At 40.6% G+C, this 12,459-nt stretch overlaps 1 protein-coding gene across 2 annotated transcripts in view; it reads left to right on the top strand.

Annotated features, from left to right (window-relative positions):
• LOC126335081 (protein O-mannosyl-transferase TMTC4-like) overlaps positions 1–3,110 on the top strand; it is a 141,251-nt gene extending 138,141 nt beyond the window's left edge. For both annotated transcript variants that reach the window (XM_049997975.1, XM_049997974.1), the window contains 2 exons: positions 610–792; positions 2,588–3,110. In XM_049997975.1, the coding sequence (XP_049853932.1) occupies positions 610–792; positions 2,588–2,781 (377 nt within the window). In that variant the 3' untranslated portion in view covers positions 2,782–3,110. The remainder of the gene's footprint in view (positions 1–609; positions 793–2,587) is intronic.
• The last annotated feature ends 9,349 nt before the right edge of the window (positions 3,111–12,459 follow it).

The following is a 12,459-nucleotide window of genomic DNA, read 5'->3' as shown; positions in this document are numbered from 1 at the left end:
TATCGCTCAGTTTCCATGTACGAGAGTTACCCCACAGTAGTGACCCACCTAATGCATTAAACAGAACATTTGCTTCAGACCCCAGCTAACTATTTATTTGCTTACTAATTATCTCGTAGACAACACCCTCATTGTGGGATAGTGCTGCTACCTTCTAATCTGAGTCATTTTCTAGCACAGATTAAAAAATTTTTCTCAACTAGTTCACTGTTTATTTTATATTACTGCTGATCGTTTGGATGTATGACAATACAGCTAACCACAATGTTAGCTCAAGAAATAATGGATTAATAGGTACTTGCTCACAATGGTGAAATAACAATGGAACAGTACAAGGCAATGTAATTTGCAGTTGGTGATCTGTATACATATGCGTGCCTGTGTCATGTTTAATTAGAACAGTTTGTGGCTAATTTTAGTTTGTGAAGTTGAAATAAAAATGCAGTTTGTAATGGAATATATGGATGGAATTCAAATGTTTGTCTGAGATAAAATAATTGCACCACTGACTTCCATTCTTGATACTTAGCTGAAAATTGAACTTTTTTGAAATAATGTTGAGACTGAATTACTCATGGCCTGGTTACATTTGTGGTTTCCTTTTACTAGGCAATATTACTGAAGCTGAAGTTGTGGGGCAGTCAGCCCTTTCGCATCTTCCACATGAGCCGTCTTTGCATTTTAGTCTGGCAAATACTCTGGGCAAGTCCGGCAAATATGAGGAAGCTGAAAAACATTTCCAGCTGGCAATTCACTTTGATTCAAATAATGCTTTATATTACTCAAATTTAGGTAAGTGCTAATGTATTCCCTTATTATATAATCATTGCTACAGTTTTCACACTTGTTCCATCTGTTATTATTAAATTATTACATGGACTTGCCCTCCATCAGTTTTTGTAGTTCAGTTTGACAGTTCAGAAATGAGCAACAGCAAGGTGAAACTTATAAAGATGTAAAAAGTCTCTTAGAGACTAGAAAAAAATATAGTAAGTGAGAAATTCCCTACCTCTGATGTGTTCAACAAACATTGTGTTCTGAATATGGTTTCAAAAAGAGTTCATTCTTATACATTTTGCCAAATTTATTAAAGTGATTGTAAGGTGATTATAAGTTAAAGAATGATGTTACAAATTCCATATGACACGGCATTAAAAAAGATGTCTTTTATCTCATCATAAAACTGAGAATGACTCACTTTTGTAAATGACAAAAAAATGATTTTGAGAATCTTTATAGAAACAAAATTGTTAAGCATAAAATAGAGAATCATCTGTAGTAATATAACTCTCACTTTTAAGTTGGAAGTGTTGATTGACATGTAGAAGATTTTTTCAATTTTACACCCAGAAGAGCCAAGTAAAATTTGGTGAAATAGTAGAACTACATTTTTAAAAAATTTCTTTTATCAGTTTTCAGAACTTGTATCATCATCATCATCATGGGATGATGCCGTAGTTCTGCTGATTGAATTTTTTAAATTTTCTATTCAAGCTTGACATGTGTCAACTGATTATTAATCCATTTTTTATCAGTGCTGCATTACTTTTCATCTGTATATTCATAGCACTATAATTCTACCAGAGACAGCAAAGGACTTGGAATAGCAGCTGAACAGAATGGATAGGGTCTTGAAAGGTTATAAGGCGAACAAAAGTAAAAGAGAAGGGGGGTTAATGAAATGTAGTCAAATTAAATCAGGCATTGCTGGGGATTTAGATTAGCAAATGAGACACTAAAGGTAGTAGATGAGTTTTGCTATTTAGGCAACAAAATAACTGATGATGGCCAAAGCAGAAAAGATGTAAACCACAGACTGGCTGTAGCAAGGAAAGCATTTCTGAAAAACAGGAATTTGTTAACATCTATTATAAATGTAAATGTTAGGAAGCCTTTTCTGGAAGTATTTATTTGGAGTGTAGCATTGTACAGAAGTGAAATGTGGATGATAAGCAGTTTACACCAGAACAATATAGAAGCCTTTGAAATATGTTGCTACTGAAGAATTCTGAAGATCAGATTGATGGATAGTGTAATAAAGGAGGTACTGAATAGAATCTGGAAAAAAAAGAAATTTGTGGCACAATATAACTAAAAGCAGGGATTGGTTGATAAGACATGTAATAAAGTATCAAGGACTAATCAGTATGGTAATAGTTGGAGGTGAGTGTGTGTGTGTGGCGGGGGGAGGGGGGGGGGGGGGGTAAAAATTGTGGAAGAAGGAGCACAATAATCAAGTTCAAATGGATGTAGGTTGCAGTGGTAATTTGGAGATGAAGAGGCTTGCACAGAATAGATCAGTATGGAGAGTTGCATCAAACTAATATTTCGACTGAAGACCACAGTGATGACAAAACAACAACAACAACAACAACAACAGTGTAGTGTGGCAGTGGTAGGAGATGGAACGAAATATTTTTGCTCACAAACTTTTAAGTATAGCTTTGTAGATAGCTATATTTGACAGTTGTGTTTAATATATTTTCATGTTATTTGATGCTAATTTATTCCATTATGAAACTGTGATACTTGAATGTACTCCATGAATTCATTTTCATTTTGTATTCACATACATATTTCTCCTCAGGAGTTTTATACCATCGCTGGAAGAAGTACCCAAAGGCAGAAACATTGTATAAAATAGCGCTGGCCATAGACCCTACAATGCAAAGTACAATAGATAATCTGAATGTGGTCCGTACATTTCGTTCAAAACAAGATTATTCACTTGCTAAACAGACAAAAAAGGGAAAGAAAGAGGTAAATACCTGTAATGCTTGACAATGTCATTTTTTAATATCAAGAAAAGACTGAATTAATTAATTATGTTCTCATTGTAACTGAATCATGTGTGGAATCAGAAAAGTGAATATTCCTGGAGTCCTCACAGTTTGTTATTAACAATGAAACATATCTGTTGTCACTGCCCTTGTAGATGTTTCTTGCAGTAACTAAATGTGATAATACAAGATTGTCAGTTATAGTATTAGTCTTTTTTATCTGTTTTTATAAATAGTTACAGCTGTGGCTTGCTTTGTTGTGCTGTGGATCCAAATCTTCCTGGAGAATGAGTGTTTGGTTACTAGAAATAAAGGCTGGGATTGTGTTAACCAGTTGTAATGTATTTCCCCTTCCATTCATCCTAATATTGTATGTTTTAACACTCACTCAGAGCTGACAACCCAAAAAGTGGCACATAAATTTTGAACAGATCCCACCCAGTTATCTGTCTTAACATCAGTGATTGTAGTCCCATCAAAAATTTTATAATGTATGTTGTTGTTGTTGTCTTCAGCCCTGTATACTATTATTAAAATATAATGAATACTGTGATTAAAGCCAGACATTCACTAGAACTGTTCTAACACTGCCATCTGCTATGTTGATGATAAAGAATATATCCATCACACTTTACAGTTTTTGTATCGTCATAATATAACTGCAGGAGTTAGCAATCAGTTTTGCTGTGCTAAAATGTAATGTTCATTATCTATGAACATGAGATTTGGATATTCCATAATATTAATACTGCTAATGACAACAGTGTTCTCATTTTGCTATTAGTCCTATAATGCTCTAACAGTACCAATATGGAATGTGAACTAGTTTTTGACCTAGGAAATAGCAGTGGAAGGTATACACAAATCACTGAGTGTTTGGTGAGAATAATAATAGCAAATGAAAGAAACAGGTAAGTAATCTTTTTGTTACTTATTCATGAAATCAATCAGCAAAACACTAAGGAAAATAAAAAAAATAACAAGGACAAAAGTTCCATAATAATAACAATAATAATTCCATACTGCAACCAGCTATCATCATCTACTGCATCATACACTTGCCATTTATATGCTTCTATCATTACACCCCCACCCCCTCCCCCCTCTGCCCTTTACACCCCTTTAGAAAAAAAAGAAGAAAACAAACAAACAAATACTTGGTGCCACAGGTATGTAGGGGTACTGGAGCTGATACAACAGCCTGCCCTGGTGATAAAAACCTGTGGTTGCTGCTCCAGAGTGTCTTCTTCCTGTTCTGAGGTTTTCTCAGCCAAATGACTGTCTCTTCCATTTGCCGCTGTCGGCAAGTTGTTGCCAGTAGGTGTGTTTGCCTGTTCACATCATAATGTTCCATCCGTACACTGGTAACATGGTTTCAACCATTCAACTGTTACTGCCTCTTGCTTCCCATTTATGTCTAGTGTAAAAATATATCCTTCTTTGTACTGTATGAGGAACCACAAAAGGCAGTTGTAGTGGCAGTCACACAGTGTCATCAGACAGCCAGACAAATGGGGTATGTTTGTAAGTCCCTTCTGTCCCCATGCCTTATGGGTGACACTTCTTATAACTGTCTCATGTGCTCAAATCCTGTTCTCAGCTCTTGCGCAGCTGAGGGTGTCGCTGGTGTTATTAGTTTTCCAGGAATTCACAACCATTCACCATAAAGCAATTCTACCAGTGAATTTAGTATATCTTCCTTTACTGCTGCATGCAATCCTAATACTATGAGTGGTAATGCCTTTGTTCATGTCACCTTGTAGTACATAAGTGCTGCCCGTTACTTGACAGATGGTAACTGGTTGTATGTAGATGGTTGCAGCCACAGATATTCATTACTTCCACAAAGAGTTGTGACTCAAAGTGACAAAGTTATCTGTCATGATCAGTTGTGGAAATCAGAAATGTGTGAACCAGTCACCAGAACACTTTTCCCACAGTTTCTACTGATACATCTGCTACCAGTGCATTTTTTTTTTTTTTACCTGTTTTGACAATATGCTATCTTCAGGCCCCCTGACCAATGTGTAGGAAGATTCCCACATTTGGTCCAGTCAAAAGCAGGGGTCAGCATTCAATGACTGGTATCTGTAGATTTCTACTTGAGCCTTGAGACAGTGCTCACTTCCAAAATCACTTGATCACTGCCTCAAGTAGAAATCTTTGGATACCAGTCGTTGAATGCTGGACCAAAGGTGGGAGACTTCCTTCATGTCAGTCAGGGGGCCTGAAGATGACATTGTATGTTGCCGAAATTGGCAGCCCAAAAATTAACACTATGGAAATTTAGATGGTTAATAGGTGTTACACATGCAGAAAGGTGGCTAAAGCTAAAACTAAATTCAGATGATATTTTTACAATGGACCTAACCATGTTCATAAAAGATAGATTAAATACAGTTGGTGCTGGAGTGTTTACTGCTGTCAGTAGTAGTTTACCTTGTAGTGAAATCGAAGTAGACAGTTCCTGTGAGTTAGTATGGGTGGAACTTTTACTTGACAACTGGAATAAATTAATAATTGGTTCCTTTTACCAACCTTCTGACTCAGATTGAAACGTGGCAATGTGCTGTGCAAGAATGACCACGCTCCAGATAAGCAATAGTTTTAATAATAATAAAAAAGAACTAAAGTCTGGAGGTTTTAGTTAAGCCAGCACCAATTAGAATGCAGTGGGATGGCAGATAGATGGACGGCTAGAGCAGAGGTAGCGTGCTAAAGGGTTACAATAAGAGTTGATACTGGCATGGTAGGCCAGCAACAACATGACGGTGGAAAGACACAGAAAAGCCATCCCCTTGTGGCTGGAGAAGGTGGACTGGTCCAACCAGAGGCTGCCAAAGGGTAAAAAAGAAATTCATTTGAGAAAACTTTAAATTAGAGCAGAGGGCCTGAGTAAAATTTGCAGAAGAGAGTAAATCAAAAGTGTATTTGTGCAGAAAGTAATAGAGAAAGTATAAGGTGTCTGTTTTAAGGGCAGAGATGGTGGCTGACGTCACAAGCGGTTTAGTGGGGGAGAAGGAGCGGACAGCTCGCCATGGTTGAGGACTAGCAGTTAGACCGGGGAACAGTACAGATGGCTGGCAGTTGCGCTCTCACAAGATTACCAATGAAGCTTTGCGTTTTGGCAGAATGTGCTTAAGAACATGACAATGTAATGTTTGCATAGATGGTGTTGTTATTTTGACTGTGAATGATGTGATACGTGACAGTTACTGAGGTATGTAGCCGCAAATAGTTAATAGAGCAGAGCTTATTGCATGCATCAACACAACAGTAATTGAACACAGTAAGTCAACTGCTGTACTCACTCCTGCTGTTGCAAATTCTGTTTTTGTTTTCTGCCAATGATCATTATGACCAATTGGTTATGATCATGCTTATTTTTATGTGGGGTATAAAGTGTAAGTAAAGACTGAGTTCCGTGGCATCCAATAATACAAGATCCTGGCCTTGTACACTAAAAGACCTGTGTGGAAGGTGAATGAATGATATTAAAAAGATCAAAATTGGGATTAGCCTGACTGAGACAGCAACCAAAGGCAATCAGTATCCAACAATGGTCTTAAACCCACTTTGAAGGGCATACCCATCTGACTGCTATCTGGTTGGTTCTGGCATGCAAACTAAGAGTTTTCAAGTTGTTTGTATCAAAGGATTTTGAAGCCATCGAGTCTCTCGAATAAAATTGCTTTTATCAGAGCTGCATTGCATTCTTTAGTAGCACCGGAATTCCTCTCCAAAATCCTAATTGTACATATGCTACTGGCCATTAAAATTGCTACACCAAGAAGAAATGCAGATGAAAAACGAGTATTCATTGGACAAATATATTATACTAGAACTGACATGTGATTACATGTTCACACAATTTGGGTGCATAGATCCTGAGAAATCAGTACCCAGAACAACCACCTCTGGCCATAATAACGGCCTTGATACACCTGGGCATTGAGTCAAACAGAGCTTGGATGGCATGTACAGGTACAGCTCCCCATGCAGCTTCAACACGATTCTACAGTTCATCAAGAGTAGTGACTGGCGTATTGTGACGAGCCAGTTGCTCGGCCACCACTGACCAGACATTTTCAGTTGGTGAGAGATCTGGGGAATGTCCTGGCCAAGGCAGCAATCGGACATTTTCTGTATCCAGAAAGGCCTGTACAGGACCTGCAACATGCGGTCATGCATTATCCTGCTGAAATGTAGGGTTTCACAGGGATCGAATGAACGGTAGAGCCACAGGTCGTAACACATCTGAAATGTAGTGTCCACTGTTCAAAGTGCCGTAAATGCGAACAGGAGGTGAACGAGATGTGTAACCAATGGCACCCCATACCATCACGCCGGGTAATATGCCAGTATGGCGATGACGAATATGCGCTTCCTATGTGCATTCGCTGCGATGTCACCAAACACGGATGTGACCATCATGATGCTGTAAACAGAACCTGGATTCATCTGAATAAATGACGTTTTGCCATTTGTGCACCTAGGTTCATTGTCGAGTACACCATCACAGGTGCTCCTGTCTGTGATGCAGCGTCAAGGGTAACCACAGCGATGGTCTCCGAGCTGATAGTCCATGGTGCTGCAAATGTCGCCGAACTGTTCATGCAGATGGTTGTTGTCTTGCTAATGTCCCCATCTGTTAACTCAGGGATTGAGACATGGCTGCACGATCCATTACAGCCATGTGGATAAGATGCCTGTCGTCTCGACTGCTAGTGATACGAGCCCATTGGGATCCAGCACGGCGTTCTGTATTACCCGCCTGAACCCACCAATTTCCATATTCTGCTACCAGTCATTGGATCTCGACCAACGCGAGCAGCAGTGTTGCGATACGATAAACTGCAATCGTCATAGGCTACAATCTGACCTTTATCAAAGTCGGAAACATGATGGTTCCCACTTCTCCTCCTTACACGAAGCATCACAACAACGTTTCACCAAGCAACACTGGTCAACTGCCGTTTGTGTATGAGAAATCGGTTGGAAACTTTCCCCATGTCAGCACATTGTAGGTGTCACCACCGGCACCAACCTTGTGTGAATGCTCTGCAAATCTAATCATTTGCATATCACACCATCTCCTACCTGTCGGTTAAATTTCACGTCTGTAGCACGTCATCTTCGTGTTGTAGCAATTTTAATGGCCAGTAGTGAATTTTCTAAGTCCAGAATCTACAGGGCGCTAAATAACTTATGAGGGGCTGAACTGCAGGTAAGTGCAGGTAAGATTACAGGTCAAGAAAGTGCGGAGGCTGACTACACTGCCACCGCACAGGTAAGTCTCAAAGAGGACCTGCCACGCACCCCTGTAAATCTACTACTTAACATAACAGGCAGTCCAAGGGGTCCAGTATGATATAAGATTTTACACAGAGTACACGAAGGAACTTGCGCCCCCTCTTGCAGCAGTGTACCGTAGGTCTCTAGAAGAGCATAGCGTTTCAAAGGATTGGAAAAGGGCACAGGTCATACCCGTAGAATTTTGGAACACATATTATGTTCGAGTATAATGACTTTTCTGGAAACTAGAAATCTACTCCGTAGGAATCAGCATGGGTATCGGAAAAGACAATCATCTGAAACCGAGCTCACGCTATTCGTCCACGAGACTCAGAGGGCCATAGACATGGGTTCTCAGGTAGATGCCGTGTTTCTTGACTTCTGCAAGGTGTTTGATTCAGTTACAGGATCATTTAGTAATCGTGAAAGCATTATGGAGATGATAGATAAACTCCAGTGGAAGACTTTGCAGGAGAGACGCTCAGTAGCTTGGTACGGGCTTTTGTTGAAGTTTCGAGAACATACCTTCACTGAGGAGTCGAGCAGTATATTGCTCCCTCCTACGTATATCTTGTGAAGAGACCTTGAGGATAAAATCGGAGAGATTAGAGCCCACACAGAAGCATACCGACAATCTTTCTTTCCACGAACAATACGAGACTGGAATAGAAGGGAGAACTGATAGAGGTACTCAAGGTACCCTCCGCCACACACCATCAGGTCGCTTGCGGAGTATGGATGTAGATGTAGATGTAGAAGTTAGGCTTTGTCATTCTGCAGAGGATGTTACAAAGTGGTGCATAGGCCTAGGGAAGTGTTACAACATGGCGTGATTGGCCTTGAAACAAGTAAACAGAGATGCATCACCGACAAGTACGAAGTAATTTATTCAAAAGGATAAGCGTTATAGTAGGATAGTGCACTGTAAGTAATTGCAGCAGCAGATTGGCTCGATAGTTTGGCTTGCGCGCTTAGTACAAGGTGACAATAGCGGTCGAAAAGGGTTGCGTAGTAGCCTTGAACTGGGCGCAATTCGCATAAGCAGGTGCCCGCAGTCTGTTGAGCTTTGCTGGGCGTGATGAACAGCCACGCAAAGAGGAATGGCGCCAGCACATGGTGGAAACAGAAGACCAGTGGACAACAGATCACATGAGGGTGAAGCCGGTGCAGAAGCTCCACACAAAGGGGACGGTGGGGCATGCAGCAAACAGGCAGTACACTGGAAAAATTGTCAAAAGCTAAGAAACCAAAAGCTATACCAACTGTTGAACAGCGTGTTAACTTTAGAAAAGAGAATGGCTGCCCAGGATAAAAGTAGCATAGCAGGGAAAGCCAAAGGTGATACTGAGGAGGTTGTTAAAATAAGGGAATCAGACAGTGCAGAGGTGTTTAGCCCCGATCTGCATTCAACGAGAATTTTATTGGTGGTTGATAGCAAAGTAGAGACCGAACAGAGAAAAGAGGTGCCACTATTAACTTGAGTGATTCAGTCTCTGAAGGGGTTGAGGCTACTCAAGGCAGGTCAGAATCAGTAGTAGACCAGATGGTTTCGTCAGTACCAGGGGAAGAGAAAAATGTCTTCTTGCTGTCACTTCTTGCAATCTTGACACAATTTCAGGAAGAAATCAGTAAAGATATTAAGCAAGGTAATGAACAAGTAAACTCCAGTATTGCATTGGAAGTGTTGAATTTGCATGTGAAGAAATACATCGCTTAGCAGTTCACCCGGTGTAAATCGCAATTGGAGCAGCAAGTAGTCATTAACCTACAAGTAGTATCTAAAGTGGGTACTGAGCTGGACCAAGTGAAGAAGAAATGTGCTAAAGGGCACAAGGAGGGTTAGATCAAATAATCAAAACATTGGTTGAGCATGCTACTGCATATCAAAACTTCGCAACTGAGTTGGGAGTTAAACAGAGGGATTTTAAAACGAAAATGAATATGGAAGTGGGTAACACAAGTGGTAAGATAAGATCTGAATAAGATACTAGTTTTAAGGTGCATGTTAAGGATATTATTCAGACGTTGACAGCTAGTTGAGCAACATGTGACTCATTTGGGAAACATCAAGAGATACATAATCAGCAGATAGATGCTCGAATAATGCAAAATGAGGAAGCAATTGCTAAACTGGACACAAGGGCAGGCCAAGTTTCGTCGAGCAATTCAGCAGAAGCAGCTTGTATTCAGTGTCATAAGTTTAGTGCCTTTGAGTCACAGGGAACCATTAATCCTAAAGTATTCGTTAAGGAATTTGATGAGGTAATGCCAAACTACTTGACAAAATGAGAGCAAATTTCGTATGTAGTGGGTCACTTAAAGGGTTATGCCTTTCAGTGGGCTGATGAGGTAGCTGTGGGACTGCAAAGATCTCACAGATTTTAGGAAAAGGTTTTTAGAAGAATATTGGTCTAGATAAATTCAGCAACAATTGTTAGTGGATTTTTGGGGAGGCAGGATGTACCAAGCAAAGTGTGGTACTATGAAACAGTTTTGTGATTGGCGGTGGCACCGCATAAAGTACATAGATGGAGGTATGGCAGTCAAGTTGTTTGCTGCTGGGATAGAGCAGATGTTGCCTTTTTATGTGAGGAAGGAACCGGTAGCAGCACCACAGGTGAGCTATGAAATTTACATTTGTGCAACGGTAATGAGCTCAGTCGCAGTGGCCTTCAGTGCAAGAAGACGTACAGCTGGTAAGATTTGTTGGGAGAGGTGTTCATGCTCAGAATGTGAGAGACAGGCATAGGGAAGAGAGAGTTTAAACTAAATAGTGTCTCAGTGGTGGGCCGACTGGAGACAGCTCACAAGATGGGCCCATATAGAAACAGGTGTTCTTGTGCAAGCTGGTGGGGGGATAAGTGGAAGGATAGAGCAAGGAGGCTGTAAGAGCCGGCCGGGGTGGCTGTACGGTTCTAGGCACTTCAGTCTGGAACCGCATGACCGCTACGGTCGCAGGTTCGAATCCTGACTCGGGCATGAATGTGTGTGATGTCCTTAGGTTAGTTAAGTTTAAGTAGTTCTAAGTTCTAGGGGACTGATGACCTTAGAAGTTAAGTCTCATAGTACTCAGAGCCATTTTTGAGGCTGTAAGAGATGACCTCGACACTTGGCAAGGTGCACTGGAGGGGTGAGAGTCAGCTGGTACTGGCTGGACACAGGTGACAGTGGATGCGTGCGCAATGAATACAGAAGGAGAGAGAGAGAGAAGAACAGTAGTAGGGGGTCCCTTGCACAGGGAAGAATACAAGCAGCGGACACGCCATCAGCAGCACCAGGAGCATGCCAGAGATAATGAAAACACCATGTTAAGTGCAGGAGGCGAGTGAACTTATGGAATAGCTTGATTGTTTGAAGAACTGAGGGCAGTAAAATAGTAATATCTCGTTTAGTCAAAGAGTATGGGAGCTATGGCATCCAAGACTAAATGTGGAATCTGGCTGTATGGATAGAAATGTTAATGTTGCAATAGCAGAACCATTAGAGGAAGGTGTCAGTATTGAAGAGCAAGAGAGTGATGTTTTTTTGTTCATATTTGATGGAGATAAGCAACATGGACAACCCTTAAGGTTCAATGACGGAGAAGTTGAGCTCCTCGAATCTTGTGCTGAATGGACACGAGTTGAGTGTATGTACGAACTGTCGCTTCATGACAGATTGCTTGAAGGTTCTTTGTGTTGGCAGTTAGGTAATATTCAATCTGGAATTGTTAGAGTTGTTCAAGAATTTGGCTGAAGAGAGATAATTGCCAATTTGATAGCAGAGGAGAAAGCTCTGATGCCGAGTGCCGTGGGTTTGTAATCAGCACCAGAGAGCATGGACCTTGATTATCACTAGAAGTGATGTGCACGTATACTGTGGTGGCCCAGTGTAATGTTAAGCATTTTCATGGACTTACTTGTTGAAGAATGCTGGTTCTGTTTTATTGCAGCGCTGATGTCTTCTGCTAGCACCGGACGCTTCTCCGAAGATTTCACTGCTAGGAAGAGGAAATTTTCACTCTCTCGCTCTCTCTCTTCTTATTTAAAAAATACGGTACTCTTGGAATATCATTCAATGCACCAGCACATGTTTATTTCCACTTTGTACAAAAAAAAACAACTAAAGTTTATGATGTAAGCCCACACATTACCAGGCACCCAGAATCAGTTATTTACACATTTTTGAGCACAATTAATACATAAGCTTTTATTGTGGCTGACTATCCACGTCCAGTCCACGTACTCTCAACAGCAGTTCAACGTCTAATAAATAGTCACTATCTTGAGTCACTCCATTTGTTTTTCAACAATACAAAGCTACATTACTCTTTGCAGCCGGCCACGGAGCTTCTGGGCCGTATTTAATTATTCTTGGCAGGTTGCGCTGAACACTTGCCAGCATC

The sequence above is a fragment of the Schistocerca gregaria genome, chromosome 2 (assembly GCF_023897955.1).
Source record: "Schistocerca gregaria isolate iqSchGreg1 chromosome 2, iqSchGreg1.2, whole genome shotgun sequence".
In the NCBI taxonomy this organism is placed as follows: domain Eukaryota; kingdom Metazoa; phylum Arthropoda; class Insecta; order Orthoptera; family Acrididae; genus Schistocerca; species Schistocerca gregaria.
The sequence above is the reverse complement of the archived record's forward strand: the minus strand, read 5'-3'. Positions and strand labels throughout refer to the sequence as shown.